This window comes from Catharus ustulatus, chromosome 11, assembly GCF_009819885.2.
Source record: "Catharus ustulatus isolate bCatUst1 chromosome 11, bCatUst1.pri.v2, whole genome shotgun sequence".
NCBI lineage: Eukaryota > Metazoa > Chordata > Aves > Passeriformes > Turdidae > Catharus > Catharus ustulatus.
In genome coordinates this window covers 16,888,886-16,905,369 of record NC_046231.1, presented here as the reverse complement: position 1 = coordinate 16,905,369, position 16,484 = coordinate 16,888,886, and the positions used below count along the sequence as shown (strand labels likewise).

General features: G+C 37.7%; 1 protein-coding gene across 1 annotated transcript in view; it reads right to left on the bottom strand.

Moving 5' to 3' along the window:
• Window positions 1-1,555: 1,555 nt before the first annotated feature.
• Window positions 1,556-16,484, bottom strand: part of CDYL2 (chromodomain Y like 2) — a 61,196-nt gene continuing 46,267 nt past the window's right edge. The window contains exons 4-7 of the mRNA XM_033069834.1: window positions 13,632-13,804; window positions 9,085-9,295; window positions 8,240-8,383; window positions 1,556-6,116 (exon numbers count right to left, since the gene is read on the bottom strand). Coding sequence (XP_032925725.1) covers window positions 5,958-6,116; window positions 8,240-8,383; window positions 9,085-9,295; window positions 13,632-13,804 — 687 coding nt within the window. The 3' untranslated portion in view covers window positions 1,556-5,957. The remainder of the gene's footprint in view (window positions 6,117-8,239; window positions 8,384-9,084; window positions 9,296-13,631; window positions 13,805-16,484) is intronic.

Sequence of the window (16,484 nt, the reverse complement as noted above, 5' to 3'; positions counted from 1 at the left end):
TGGAGATTGGTTTTGAGGTTAAGTCAGAGTTGTGAAGAGATTCATTATGTTTGATTAAATTTTACTTCTCAGGGGGTTTCATGACAAATAAGACACCCAAGGGGAGGTGAATTTCTTAAGTTATTATGTCCAGCATCAAACCTGACTTCTTCCTTTGCAACCAAACCGTCCCCTAGTCCAACTTCTGACAACTGTTTTGCTTTGAACTCCCCCAGTGTTTAAAATTGTCTTTCTATTTTATTTCACATGCTTTCATTTGCTTTCAGAACCTCTCCTTGCTCTTGCCATACGCAATATTGTTTGTTATTCAAAATGAGAGGTGGCACATCTTAGTGTATGCAGAGCTTTGACCTGTTTTTATACCTTAATTGGGATTATTCCCTTCCTGGTTTTTTATATATGCAATTACTTCTTGATATCTACTTAACAGGTTGCTCTTCCATGTAATTTGTTTATTAATTTTCTGCAACAAGGACTGACATTTGAAAAAGCTTGAACCTCCCAAATATTTGAATGACTTTTTAAAGAATTTTTGCTTTCTTTAAAAAATGAGTTATTTAAAATGTAATTCACATGTTGACAATTTGTCAACAAAACTAAACCAAACTTATCAATAAAACTGTTAGACAGGAAAGGTGTCACACCCTGCTCATCATGTGCACAGTGCTCACAGTCCATTGGATGCTACAATAAGTTAATTCCTGCCAAGAGTCACCGTAATAAATAATTGGATTTGTTGATAGTGAAGCAAGACTAAATTGCTCAATCCTCTGCTCCAAATAGCTGACCACAGTTTTTACTAACAGTGTCTGTCAGTTTAAAGCCAACCAATGTAATTGCTAGAACATAATTGTTTCCTTTGAGTGAAGTGTAGGTAATTTTTTCAGCTGGGTATAGCTGGGTTGGCTAACCCTGTCTCTCTGTAAAAATATCCTTTCCTTTCTGCCCCAGGCAGAAGTAATTTACAGTTACTCTTCTAATCACAGGAGATACATGACTGGAAATAGCATTTGTGGATGCTATGGGCAAAGAATCCCATGGTACACAAGAGCCCCTGGCAAGAATGTTGTCTGGAACTGGGGAGCCTAGAGGCTGATCCCCCTTCTCCTACACCAGCCTGGGGCTGGGCTGAATCTTGGCCCTCCTGGCAAGCACCACTTCAAAATCAAATTCCCTCATGTGGAGCCAAAATCCTGCCTGGAGCAGCTGGTTCTGGGCAGGAATGCTTCAGGTGATGTGCACATATCAAATAGTGGAAGTGATAATGGTGTCGTAGAAGTGCTTTTGTGAGACAGTTCTTGCTGGTTTTCTTGGACTTAATCAAGAAATGGTCATTGAAATGGATCATAATTGATTTCAGAGAGCTCTTAATGCAGTGTCTCTTACTGCCCCGGGTTTTGCCGTTTGGAAAAAAAATAATTTTCTTTTGAAAAGCCCGCTGTGTGCCTGGTCTCTTTGGAAAGGCAGGAGCCCATGAATAGTATTATCATATATAATGGCTACCACTTATCATGTTCATTCTCACTATGTAAAACTGAAAATCACTGCATAGAAATGAAGTTTCAATGTTTTTATTCAAAGCAGCTTCTCACAATGTATAAATACTGCATATTAACACACATGAAAAATACAACTTCTAAGGCACCCAGAAATGTGTCCATACACTAGTTACAGGACCATCAACAAATAAATTGTGTACAATTTGATCTAGACAGTCAATATTTGATATATCAGAAGATACAAGTCCCTCAGTACTGTACCAGTTTCAGAAAATATTTACAACACTGTGATATAGGGGTGCCTGTACCCTTATAATATTATAATATGTACTCATCATTACAAATATTAGAAACTGTTTTAGTCTGTTCCATGGCATTCTGACAAAATAACTTAAGGGCCTAATTTGCAAAGTTCTATAATTAATTATTTGTGCAAGTTCTGAAAATAAATTTACATTGACATAACTTGTGAATTTTTGGTTCTTTGCTTCATCTCAGAGGTTTGGTAATAAGCCTTACCAATAGACATGCCATCCCAGCTGAACATCACTCCTTTCCCAATAGCTCAGTGGATACATCTTTCCCCCTTACACCTGACATGGATGAGGATGCAGTGTTTGAAGCAGAAAGAGACTGTTTGATCTTCGGTACAAATGTCAAACTAGTTCACTGGCAAAGGAACTAGTGCTTTGTTAGAATAATGCAATTCTTTGGTCCTTTGTTTTTTATGGAAGGCATAACATTTTATTCACTAAAAATCGAAATCCTGTCTGTGAGCAAGCAAGCTAGTGAATGACTTTCAGTGTAGTATTTAAAATAGCAGTAAAGAGATTTAATATGGCTTAAAACATACGGTTAATTGGGCAGACACAGATAACACATCGAGGATAGCGAGTACCCAAATGTACTATGATAAGATTGTCTATAAGTCTCTTATGTAAACTTCTTTAGTGTCTCCTAAAGAGTGCTGGCTTTAGCCAGATTTGACTTTTATAGACCCAGCCACACAAAGCCTGAGATTAAACTACCATGGTTGGGAGCACAAATGCACAGTTTATATATAACAAAGCCCATGCTGACAAGTCTACCTATGTTGTTCAAAAGAAACAACCCGTATTACCCTTTTCACAAGAAAAACTTAAGGCCCTGTATCTGATTTGCTAACTTTCCTACAGCAATTATTTGGGGAAGTCCTTAGTGCTACATAAGCAATTATGCAGCTTTAAAGATTTCTTGTACCTAATGGTAAGGCTTATTCACAAATGTAATACATTTATAAATTATATTTAAAACTTTAAAGGCTGGCAAAATAATTAAAAAACCCAAAACCAAAAATAAAACAAACTCCAACCAAAATTGTCTGTTCATCCCTAACATTAAAAGAGCATTTTATTCTAATGAAAAACTATTGGCACAAAACCATTATATTATAGATTAAAAGAACAATCCATAGTAGTGAAAAAGATTGCCTAAAACGCATACCCTAACCTACCACAGAAATATAAAAGTTTATAGTTTGAAAATATATACTGTATTAAAGTTTGTAAGCTTATTTATTTAAACAGAAATGTACTGAAATAGTAAACTAAGCAACACTTATCTACAGCAAAAATATACATGCAGGACAACACAAAATAAATTGCTTACCTTTAATATCTACAAATGCAAAACTGTAGATTTTTAAAGATTGTACAAAACAATTTACACAAGAATAAAATAACATACTTAAACAACAAATTGCATTTTTAATCTTAAATACTGTGAATATTAGTAAAGGTACCTAGACTAATATGTACAGTACATCTAGATATCTGAATACCTAGTAGGATAGAAACACAAGAGAAAATTCAGATTCTGATATTTAAATACTGGAAAAGAAGCTTTCAACATTGTTATTACTCTTTTTTGAAGGGAAAATAGATTCCATGAAAACTAGATTGTAACTGTATAGCTATGAATAATTAAAAATGTTAACTATGGTTAGCGCTTGCTTTAATGGAAAAATAATTATAGAAAATGTATTTTAACCATTCCTTTGTCATAAAAAATGCTAAGATACAGATATCTGAAAATTCAGATGAAATGGTGCAGTTTAAAAGATCCAACAACGTAAGATTCTTCTCTGTCTGCAAATCTCGTTCAAAACGCATTCCTTCACATTGCTGAGCAATCTTGCTATATTTATCTACAAAAACTAAGCATAGTATTGAAATAAACTTCCTCATATCTTATTAACACATGACTAGGAGTTATGGCTCTCTGGACGGGAATAAAGGAAACAAAGGAAATTGAGGAACCGTGGTACTTTCCATTGCCTTTTTTTCTTTTTCTAAAGGTATATGCTGGAGGCCTGACTGTGCAAACTTGTGTGTGTCTGTGTGTCTGTGTCTGTGTGTGTGTGTGTGTGTGTGTGTGTGTGTGTGTGTGTGTGTGAGTGGTTTTCTCCTGGTGATCCCTCTTTTCCCAGGCGACTCCGTGTGCACCTGCCCTGCTGGGGGCCCAGGGCCTCCATCCAGCACGCCCTGAGGCGCTGCTGGCAGGTCGTGGACAAAAGCAAGGGTAGGTGTAAAACAAGTACATTCATCACTTCAAATAGTTATTGAAAGAGTTCTCTTTCAGTCATTTTAAAATAAGCTAATGGTTTCAATAAGTTTTTTTAAAAAACATTTTAAACAGGTTAATTAGAAGTCAGAGTCTGTCTTTTTAATGAAGAATTTCCATGAGAACTTCTGCATTTAGAGTAATGACTTCTTTAAAATTCAGTGGTACAATTAGGGCATAAAACCAGCACTTCTAATTATTTGTGGAAAAAGAAATGTTACATTAATATGTTGAAGGCTACTGTTTACTGTAATCACCTGTTCGTTAACTTTACAAAGGCCTTCTTGAAACTTTTTATGGAAATGCTAAGAGGGAGAAAGCTGAGCAGCCTCATTTGCAGAGGTTTAAATCATAATAAGTCACTGAGCTCAAGGATGGAGAGCAAGTGCACAAATTACAAAGCAAACAAATGTGCAAAGCTTCTGCTTCAAGAGGTTTCAATTTGGGCATACTATAATGGCAGGTGAAGTCTCAGAGCATGCTCCTGTCCTTTCCACATGAACTGCCCACAGCAGGAAAGAACTGAGAGAGATCCAGTGTTCAGAAGTCAGTCAGTGTCACTGAACAGTACCAGATCACATTTGAAAAGAGCAGATTGGATTTTCCTTGTTTATTGTGGACTGCTTTTATGGACAGCCATAAGTTCTTGTAACAGTGGTGGGGTGGCCAGATGTGGAGAGCTGGGAAAAGCAAAACTAAACCTCTGCCTCCACTGAGTTCAATGCCTAGCACCTTGTATAAACTGCTGGCCCACACCCAAAGGCCTCCAGAGCAGAAATTATCTCACACCTGAGGAATCAGGCAAATAGACTAAGGCTCATAAGGATTTGCTTTTAGACTTCAGACCAAAAGGGGTGTTTAAACCTGAAAAACAGTACGATGCCACAGAACGGCACCACTCACCCTGTTACTGATATCCGGCTAACAGGAATATAGTAAACTTAAATAAAGCATCTGGTTGGTGAGCCCTTCAGTGCTCCTCAAGAAGGCAGAAAGTGAAGAGAGACTTAAGGGGGACTCACTGTTTCAGAACCCACTTTTTTTCTCTTAACCCTGGCAAATGAATCTATTTTTGTACATTTTTTGTACAATTTTACACATAGAGGAGCATGCACGTGGCTGTTTCATTTACTGCCCACAATTTCTGTGGGTTTTTTATATATTCTTTATTTTTCTACTCAGTTTGCTGCTAAAAATGTGTTTGCATTCTCATGTGATGCCTTTAATTCAGTCAAAAGGGAAATATGAAAATAAGATCTGTGATCAATAAACAGCTGAATATGAACACAAAATAAATAAGTTAAATAAATTTAACGAAGAAAAAAATTCTAGTAGTTTTTGTAAACTAACTTTACATATTATACATATAAATTATCAGATTTCTCCATTAAACTGTTAGAACTTAGAAAAAAATAATTAACATATTTCTAACGTATGGTTTTTTGGGTCTACAGAAGGTCATTCTGACCCAGAATTTAGACTGAGCCCTCTACGTCAGCCCAGATGTGCTGCAACAGCAAGAATAAGTTAAGAAGGACAGACAAAATAAACCCTTACAGGTGGGTGAGCCTTGCTGGGCCTCAGTGGTGCTCCTCAGCACATGGAATGTAGAGTTGGATGTGGATTGAGCAATGTGAAAGATGCAGCCTCTGCACAGTTACGTGCACTGAACGCCTGCCCACGTCTTGGTTACACAAAATCAAACCGGCTACAAGCAGCTGTGCAGCTCACACAGCCACAGGCATTGGGATCACTGTCACAAATTCCTCACTGATGCATTGCCTCTGCTTCTCAAACATGGTCATGTCTGACTCTGGTCACAACTGGAGCAATTTCTCTTTGAGTTAGGCCAAGATATCAGACTTCATAAATTTTGTCTTGCAAGTAGCTGAATAATGAATCCAGTCCTTTGGAAGAACTCCACAGCTGTTTTAACATCTGACACTCTTTCTCGTTCACATCTTCAAGTCCGGATTTCAGGAAGCCCCGCATGAGACACTTGGACTCTTCCAATACCTAAAGCCAAAATACAACTCAGTATTTGATTCTTATCTGAAAATATTACTATGGATAATGGCGTGACCAGCATTTTTAGACTACTGACTCTGTTTTACAATCTAAATAACTCCTCTGGGCACAGAAACTACATTTGATTTATGGTCACAACTCCACTTGCTGACAGTCAGCACCTTTAAGAATTGAGGGTGATGGGTTAGTGCCAGGTTTTTAAAAGAATGAGGGATTCTAAGATACCTTAGTTTATTGAAGGTCTGCCATGAAGCACAAGAAGGAACTGAACTGCCTCACATTGAAATGAAAATGTGTGAGGGACTTCAATATACTGGCTTCCTTTTCTGGAAGGTGGCCTCTAAGGTTAGACATGTTGGAAACCCAACTGTGGATGTCCATTATCTTTAACAATTTCCCCTCATGTATTATTTCCTTATCAATACAGAAATTAATAGGAAAAGACCTTTACTGCAAATCCCTTTTAAAGCCTATTTGCTTACATTTTTATAAAAGTGAAATATTTTGTTAAAAAACGGTGCTAAGCAAAACAAGCACCCTCTGACTTTGTTCTGGAGTTAGATTTACTTGGCAGATACAACAAATCACCTGAGATCTTTGCAATAGAAAGCCCAACTTCAAACCCTTAGCAATTAGTGCAAGCTCTGAAAGGCACAAACTGCAGGTCCATGGTTGCTCCCATAGTTCAGCTCTTTTTTCCCCAGACCCATTTTAAGCACATTGAGATCGATTCCTTTAAAATTAATTTAAAAATACACACCACCAGTATGTATCTCACAAGGAACTCAACTGGTCAAACAAACCAAATAATAATTCCTAAATTACTGATTTTTTGAGGACAGGAGATTTAATATAACTAACACTGTTCTGTGGGAAGGGAGGTGCATTCTCTTCACTCAGCCTTGTCAACACCTCTATGCTAAGCCCAGTTCCTGCGTGTTGTGGGTTTCAATACTGCTATTGCAAAGTAGTATTTGTCTTTAACTCAAGTAAATGGTGTAAATAGCAAATCAAGGGGCCTGTGTATTTTTTGTGGTCTGTGAAAAAGTCTTTGAAGGTTTATCTTTGTCCACAAGTCAGCACTGGTTTTCCTAAGGGATTTGAGAAAATGTCATTGACAGCCAATAGCAGTGAGGGAAAGAAGAATTCATGCTAAAGCCCAGAGGTTTTCCCAGCTCAAATAATACACATTATATCAGCATCATCAAATAAAATTCTGCTACATTTCCAGAGAGTTTCATTCTCAATGTCTACAGTGAGATGTAATCTACACTTTGTTTAATTAAAAATCTCTTGTGTCTCTACCTCCTTTTACAGCAGATCTTTTAAATGAAACTGAGGGATGCTGAGACAGTTTCAGGCATAGGAAATATAGTACAAAACTATAACAATTTTCACTTTAATTACTGCACTTTTATTGCAGCCAAAATCACTTTCTTCAGTGTATGTTTTTTAAATAAGGATATGCCCAGAATAGGACTATATCTGCCTGAAGGGAAAAACCCCTAGGAAGTAAAGACAGGAAAGGATTTTCTTTCAACTTTTGTGTACACAAAAGGAAAGTTATAATACACTGTGACCAGACTGTGTTCAAATCCCTCTTGTCTGGATCTCACCTCTCCTTCACAGCAGAGCTTAGCTGGCACTATCCTACCCTTCTGGGGTGTTGTGTAGAACATTCTGCAGCAGCAGGAACTGTGCAGGTGCAGAAAGAAGGCAGATTCAGCTGAAACATGGCAGGCCAGGACAAAGTGAAAGGCAAATCTGTTTTCTTACAGAGGTTTCCCAGTATAGTTATACAGTTTCAGACTGTTACACTTCATGAAGGAAACCTGTACTAAAATCCCCTTTCAAAATCTGGGGCCAAAAGGAGGTGCCACTCATTCATTAAATGCAAATATGGCAAAAGGAAATAACCCTCTCTCCCGCAATCCCTGAAAAATGAGAAACTCCGTGAGCTCACTGATCCCTATCCAGGTTTTCTGACGTCAGCCTCCTTTCACATGTGTGGTTGTGGAAACTGAGGTCCCACATGTGATGAGCCTTGGGAGCACACCCTACACACCCTATCTCTGTGAAATGTCATTTAATGAGGGAGTTTGATTTCTTACCACTGCACTGCAGGATGCCATTTCTTTCACTCGTAGCATCACTTCTTGGCTAAATGTTGTTGGCCAAAATACTTGTGACACCAGTCCTCTGCTGCAGGCTTCCTGTGCTGTCAGCTTTCTCCCACAGAACAACATTTCATTTGCCTGTGAAACCAAAAGATTCTGGTAATCTTGGGTTATAATTCCCTTTAAATTTTTGTCATACTTGCCTGCTATTTTTATGATTAAATTACAAATGTTCTTCTGTATCTTTCTATACTGCAAAATACTTTAAAAGGAGTTTCAGTAGCTATTTAAGGATTGTGCAGGTGGCCAGAGCACAGCATGGGTTTAATTTAAGAGAAATGTGCTGGCATGCATGGTGAATCTGTATTGCTGATCTTACAAGAGTAACTGATAGTGATACTGTGTCGAGAGTCATGGAACCCAGTAGGAAATATTTGTGGGGCAAATTCTGATTTCTTATACTGGTAATAGCTAAGCAGTCTTACTGGAATCATTGTGGATTATCTTTAAAGAGCAGAGAGCTGTATCTGGCTGTATTACTGCCCACTCCTAACATAACACAGACAACTACTCTGCAAGATTATTCTGCTAATGTATTTTTTCACTTTTCTACTCAATGTTGACAATCTTTGCTTTTTCAATCTTTCTTGTGTATTGCAGGTGTTGTATATTGAATTCCGAGGCTATTTTGTGATAAGAAGTTCATAGAGATTCAATGAACTTTTCACAGATTTTATTTCTATTAAATACAATTAAGAAAATAGTTTACTTTTTAGAGAGAGAAAGAAGATCAGGAATTTATGAAAGGTTCTTCAGCAATGCGAGGTGGAAAACCTTACCAGTGCAACACCCAGAATTTGTGGGAATGTGTATGATGAGCAGCCAGCTGGAGTGAGTCGGATTGTTGCATATGGTGTCTGAAACCAAGCCTTCTCACTTGCCCAAACGATATCACAGAGTGGTAAAATAGAAGCTCCTAACCCCAGAGCAGGGCCGTTGATAGCAACCACAATTGGCTTCTTAAATTGAATAAAAGCTTTTACAAAATCCCTAAAATAAAAAATATAAGAAAGACCTTGAATACAGAAGTAACACATAAATACCCAAGTTTAAAGTATTTAATCTGAAAACAAATTAGAACCAGAAAAGAATACAAATGCCCAGTTTTATGAGGTCAGAACTGCAAGACACTTTCTAGTTTGCACATGGAAAGGTTTGCTTATTTTTAGTTATTTAATCTGAGTGCCTGGGCTATTACGTAGTTTTGTGTATGTTGTATATGGCCTTTAGTGGATTAAGTGGATTGCACTGAGTGTTGTACTTTTTGCAGAAAGGTTTGGTTTGGTTTAGTTTTACTTCTGGACCACTAACTCAGGAGTTACACACAATTGCACACACAGCACTTCTTGGTTTGCTCCACAATGGCTGGGATGGACCTGGTTTGGCTACTGATGAAATACTGATGAATTTTTTTTTAACGTTCTCTTAAGATCCTCTGTCAAAGGTTACTGCAAGTCCTATCAGTGGATTGGGAGATTGTCAGTGTTTATGGCACACCAGCAGAAAATATAAGACATGCAAAGGGGAGTCAGAGACAGAAATGTTTGAACAGTGAGTGATCTTCAGCTGGGTCTTCATTGGAAAAGTCTTCAGCAAAGCCATTACAAAGCAGATGCCCTTGCCTGACTACCCCAGCAATGTGATGAGAAATAACAAGCAAGTTAAATGTCATTGGATTCATCTGGATGAACAAACTCGAATATGTTAAATTCTGTGCAATGAGGAGATCTTTTAAATATGTTACCTGCCAGCAACTGTGGAAAGATATCTGTTGAATGGAACAGCCTTTACACCAATTAGGAAAAAGCAAGAGTGTAATTGTGGGCAAATTATGGACTTCAGCAGCTCAGTGCACAGCAGGTATATGGAGGCAAACGAGATGCTTGGTTATGTTAGAAAAAAGACATGGATAAATCAAATTCCAAGCAAAAGAAGAGATTCTGTCCCTGCACTGGGTATTTATTAGATCCAGAGCGCAGGTTTGCTGACAGATTTTAGGAAAGAACATTTTGTCAAATGTGCCCTTTGATGAGCTGCTGCTCTCCCACTGAGGTCAAAAGGATCCAGGCCTCTGTACCTGAGCACAGGTGGGCCTGGAAGGTTAGAGAGCCCATGTAGCAACTGGGCTGAAGTGCAGGGGCACTGGCTATATTTTAAATAAGAACAAAGACTCTGAGATGACCCAGCACTAAATTTTCAATTAATACATTCTGGTTTTCAAGTCGTGTAGTAAGGAGTTAATTTTCGACCATGGGAAAATAGGAAACTGATGCAGCTCTGTTCACAATAGCAAACCTTTAAATTTAATACAATTTAAATTTAATAAAGTAAATCTTTAAGTGGAGTGGAAGGCTACAGTATTGGGAGATGATGAGGGGAACACTGTCAAGATAAAGAGAGTGAAATAAGGAGTCTTGTTTTTGTCTGTTCAAGACCATTTCCGTCTAGAGGAGAGCAGGATTAAGGAGAGTTGTGATTTGTTTTGTTGCAGAAACAATGCTGTTCCCTTATCTCATTATTTCTTTGGTTGTTTATGACTGAGTAGTGACTGTGGATCACTGCACCTCATTAATTCCAGAATTTTGAGAACCTCAGTAATTACATAAGCCTTCTAGACAGGACTACAGTTGGGAATAGGGATGTGATGAATGATAGGTAAAAAGAAAGCAAAAGGATAAATGGTGGCAGTAAATCTGAGGACCATGTGGAAGCAGATAAAACCAGTGCTGTGGAGAAAGCAGGAATCATGGTGATAAACGGGACTGGAAGTGAATATGAAAAAGCAATTAGGGATGTGGAGAGGAAACAGATAATGTGGAGGAAGAACAAAGCAGAACACATTAATGGAGGGGAAGGGTTGAAGGAAGTCTTCATATGAATGAGCAGGGAAGGGAGGAACTGGAGACAGTGGAATACAACATTGAGAAGGCACAGCAGGCCTCTGTCATGAGGGAAGAATGGGGAGCACTGAGGATGCTAAAATAGATGGGTGTGGTGCATGCTACCTATAGGATGGAATGGAAGGCTACAATACTGGGACATGATGAGGGGAACAAATGCCTGCCTTTGGTCTCCAGGAGCTGCAGTGACCAACACTCCATTTATCTTTGTTTCCTGTTTGGTGTGTTGTTTCAGTGGGTTGTCTCTGTACCCTGAACCTGGCACGTTTCCTTGTCTCCAAACCATAAGTTCACACAGTGAGTTTCTGGGCTACAAGATCCTTGTTTCAATTCAAAGCAGTCTTTGAAATGGATTTCAGATTGTAGCTGTTGTTGCACAGTAGATCCAGGTGCTCAAAGATAGAAAAAGGATACTCCTGCAGAAGACTTCTGGATTTGCTAGAGCCTGTCTGGGAGGCTGACCACTGAATGAACGCACGCTGGGATGCTCAGGCACCTCTGCACTGTTTCAGGCTCTTGCTGCTGGTCATGGCTTGCAGGTACATCCAGGGTTGTAAAGCTGAGCAAGTAATGTTGTCCTTGTTTGTTTTCTTCTCAGCACACCCAGAATGTTGTGGATCAGGTCCCACAACACATGGCTGAGGACATGGCACCAATGAATGAACCATTCATGGGAGAGGAGGCTTGAGAGGGATTGGAACTTCAGTTGTAACTTGTGACTGCTCTAGGAGAGCCACGCTTTGGAAAGTGGGAACACATGGTAACCAAGAGTTCAACTTCACTTTGATACAAGTCTAACTTGATGTAAAGCAGTGGAGACAGAGATCTGTGGATGTATTTTAGGACATACAAACCACTGAAAGAAGCATGGACATTTTTTCTTCTCTTATTACAGTTTATTTTCCATGAGCTGAGTCCTTTGTTCACAGAAAGCACAGAGAGTGCTAAATGGAAAACGTAGGGTATTGTTTCCACAAGTACAATAAAAATCTATTTTTTGGGCCTGAAGCTGACGTTCTTGACAAGGAGCAGTACATTGTACCAGTATTTCAAGAGTGTTCTGTGAGTCCAAGGGTGGAAAAACTGAGTATCACAGTCTGGCTTATACTTATTTAAATGTTGGATTGATAAGTATACCTGAATATTAGGTGTGTGCAAATAAATGTAAACATATATAACAACACCTAACTGCACAATTTTTACAAGAATAATACTAAATTTGTATATTTTGGTGGGTGGTGAGTGTGAATAGTGATTTTCTTCCCTCATGGTTTTTTTTTTTTTTTTTGGTTCCAAATTGTTAAAAACTCCTCACATTTAAAAAATAAACTTAGGCTGTGTCCTTCAAAGGGTTTCTCTTTTTAAAAATATCATTCCATGATATTCAAGCATAGTTAGGGTCTTATAGAGATTGTAACTTACTACATTTAAGAAGTATCTATTAGTCTTTCAAAATAATTGCTTCGAGAATTTCAAAAGTTTTTAACCCAGAATCCAAACTGATCTGCAGTTGTTGTAACCAAGATAATTGGTGGTTAATATATTTTGTGTAATACCTAAACCTGATCTTATGTTATACTATTAAATCCCAAGTAGAGATATCATGTAAAAAAATTCTTTAATATTCTGTCATAGAATTGTTGCATAAAGTTTTAAAGCTCTTAGAAGAATATTTATTTGTGGGAAATGGGGGAAAAAAAGAGATCAAATCGTCTCCTGGTACAGACTGGTGAAATACTACTGGCTTTATCAGAATAATATTGATTTATACTGGAAAAATCTACCTTGTGGATAATGGAATATTTGGTGATGTGTTGTGCAGATTGATTTGCAGACTGCATGTCATAAACCCTGGAATTCTATTAAGGTGATGTGATAGAGATATATATATGTAAGGAAAGTCACATTTTAGTTAAAAAAATAAAACTACATTTACATATATATTAAGTAATTTAAATTTAAGAAGAAGAGTGGAGACCCTTCTAGTAAGGTTCTGAAATACAGTGGCAGACTGCTATTTCAACAGAATATCAGTAAGCCATGGATTCCCATTTGGACTGAAAATCATTAAAATGATGAACATTAAAACAAGTAAAAGATCTGCCTTTCAGGAGCCACTTTAGAACATGAAACAACACTGAATTTGAAAAACAAAAAGGAATTGTATTTGAATTTGGAGGAATGATTTGAAATATTAAATACAGAGAATTAGAATGAAATAAATCCCTATGAATATTAGCACTGGAATAAATGTGCTTTATTTTCTAATATGGGAAGGTCCAAGTTTCTTTTTACTAAACAAATTTGCAGGACTAAATTAGAATGCAATCAACATTTAAATATACAACATTTTTGGACCTGATTAATATCTTTATAATCACACACTGCATTTCATAATTTAGAGATCATAGGTAAGCTTGGGTCACCTTATAGCTTCTGCAATCCTAGTGCTTTCCTTTCTTCTGTCATTGGATAACCTGCCAATTAAATATGAGTAATCTAGGCCACTACAGAATACACTTCCCACTGCGCTGAGAAGTAAGAGTTTACTGTCATCAGCTGATGCATTGCACAATGCTCTCCGCACTTCCTTCATGATCTGTGGATAAAGAAAAGTAAACAATTCGACATGCATGCCGTGGCAATATCATTTCCCTACTTTTACAAACCTTATTGATTTTGAGAGACTTAAATTTTGGGCACTAGTAATAGTTACATCAATTATATATATAATTTTAATATAGAATGATATTAGAGTCATTAGAATGATAACACTGAGAGTTTGGAAAATATTTTATATTTGGCAGTGCTTTGTTGATGTTTTACTGATTCAAAGAGGTTTTAGGAATTGGTGGTTCTTTGTTGTATGGGAAATTCTACCCAGCTTATGCTATTTGATTGAAATTTAATAATTTCAAAAGTCACTTTTTAATTTTCATTGTGTACATCACTTTATCCTCGGGAACATGTTTATCACAGCAAAAGCCTATTATTAACCTCAACAGCTTGAAAGCAAAATTTGTAAACCCCAGTTTTCAGTTCTTCAACTACTTTGGTTTATATGACTTCAAACCAGAGCAAAGCAGGACAGGAGGACATCGTATACATCAACATGACAAATATATTATTCATTTTTCTGTGGTCAGTGACATTTTTACAGTTTACAAAAGTTACATCATAAAAGTCCCTTGAAAAAGAGACATTTTGACTTTCTTGTACAACTGGATCAAGCTATTAATTGCACCATAAATCAAACCTAATCAAAATCTGTATAGAATTGAGCTGCTGGTTTTGTAGGAAAATGGCCTTTTGCCTGAGCAGAGAATTGCTTCCTAATGATTTCTAAGAGGAAATATTATTTCATAAAGTTGGGATGGGTAATTCTTGTTTGGTAACAGTTGGGCGTGGTTTGGGAGCTGTAACTCATTTCAGCCCCCTCTCTTTTATAGTGTGCTCCTCACTGCAAATAATTTGCTCTTCACTGCAAGGGGTCTGATTTAATCTGTGACACCTCCTATCTTTAATCATACCCATGTGCCAAAGTATTTCCCATAGACATGGTCCTGCCCTCTCAAATTTTTCTCTTTTGCACTGAAAGATTTGCTGTTGGTGTACATTTAGGTAAGAGAGAGCTAAATGTGGCTGGGGATTTAAATAGATTTTCCATGTCAGAGAAACCCAAGATTTTTAGCCTGTGATTATTTCTGTTCCCTATTTTCTGTTACCAAAACTTCTTTAGATCTGTAAAGTTCCTTGCTTAAGAAATGTCCCTAAACACTGAAATTTTATTGATGCCACCTCCTAGGTAGGGTTTTAATAAAAATCCTATAGATTGTGCTGCTTTCCCTATGGGTTTGTGTGAAGATGAGTATTACTGGCTGCTGGGACTGGGCATGAGAGAGCAGGTGGTGAACTTTTAGATGCTTCACTTCTACAAGAGCACTTCAGAACGCCTGTAATACCGAGTGTGTGACAGTGGGTGGAAGTGAAGTAATTAAAAGCTGCAGAATTTGGAAGTGTATTTGAAATTCTTATGCAGGTACAAAAATGTCATCAGCAATTTTAGGAGCACTGTTTATTCTGAGAGTCTCAGAGGCTGTCTCTGCCCTCAGCTGGGAGAAACACAGCAACACTGCACATATAATGGGCAAACAAAGGGGAGAAACCCCTAAAACCTCTGTTCAGAGTTAAAAGAGAAACTTCAGAATGTGGTAGATATTAAAATAAAAAGAAATATTTGTATTTTGGTTTTCCTAGTTCCATATGAATGCAATGTTGTCCTCTTAATTCACTGTAGAAGATCTCACAATCTGCTCTTTCTTAGGGTGACTACATAAATAGTATTAGGGAACACCAGTCAAACATTTTTCTATCCAGTGAGGAATGTTGCAATAAGTATGATGCCACGATACCCATTCAGCAAGTTTCTTTATTATTCCCCTTCCTCCAGTGGTATTTGCCTGTGTGCCACCTCTTTGCTGTTAGCAGTGCTCTCCTTCACACACATCATTACTGTTACAAACCTGCCTCTTTTTTATCTCGCCCCTCACTTATCTGGATGACTAAAGCCACCTAAAACCCAGCCAAATTTTTGAGCAGAGATTACATTTCTTGTAGGAAAAACCAATATTCTGTCATCACTGTTTTTTCAGTGTTCTGGAGAGGATGATATTGAGTCTGTTATTAGGAATCAATTCCTCAGAAATGGCTAAAAGTGGGAAGGCTTCGGTTACTATTTTTGAGCAGGAGAGGAAATAGTTCCCCTGCGCCACTTGTTTCTATCAATCAAAAGACACCAGGAAACCATTATATATTAGCATTTTCAGGCTCCAAAAAGTATGTTTTTATCTACTTTATCATCCAAAGGTGCTTGGAGGCTCATTGTGTCCAAACCAATGCTCACTCCTTTGGTCAGGAACCTTGCCATGGTTCCTTTGCTGGTGCAGTCCAAAATTCCCTGGGTCCCCTTGTCACTCAGCCTGGTTACAGCAACTGCTGCTCACTGCTGCCTCTGGAGCCTTGGCTTTTCCCCTGGGTTATCTGGGGATGGGCATTTCTCTCCAGCTATTTAATGATTACAGGGAAGCTACAAACAAGAAAATAATTACAAAAGAGCTAGTTTGTCTGCAGGGTTGCAGATTTGTGTATTGAACTGTAGTACTGTAAAGTAAATATAATTTTAGTTCAGAACTGCTCTCTGTTTATATAGACAAATTTCTGTCTAATGGGGTGGTGAATTCAGTTCTCAAATACAGAGATACAACCTGTCTTTATTTACA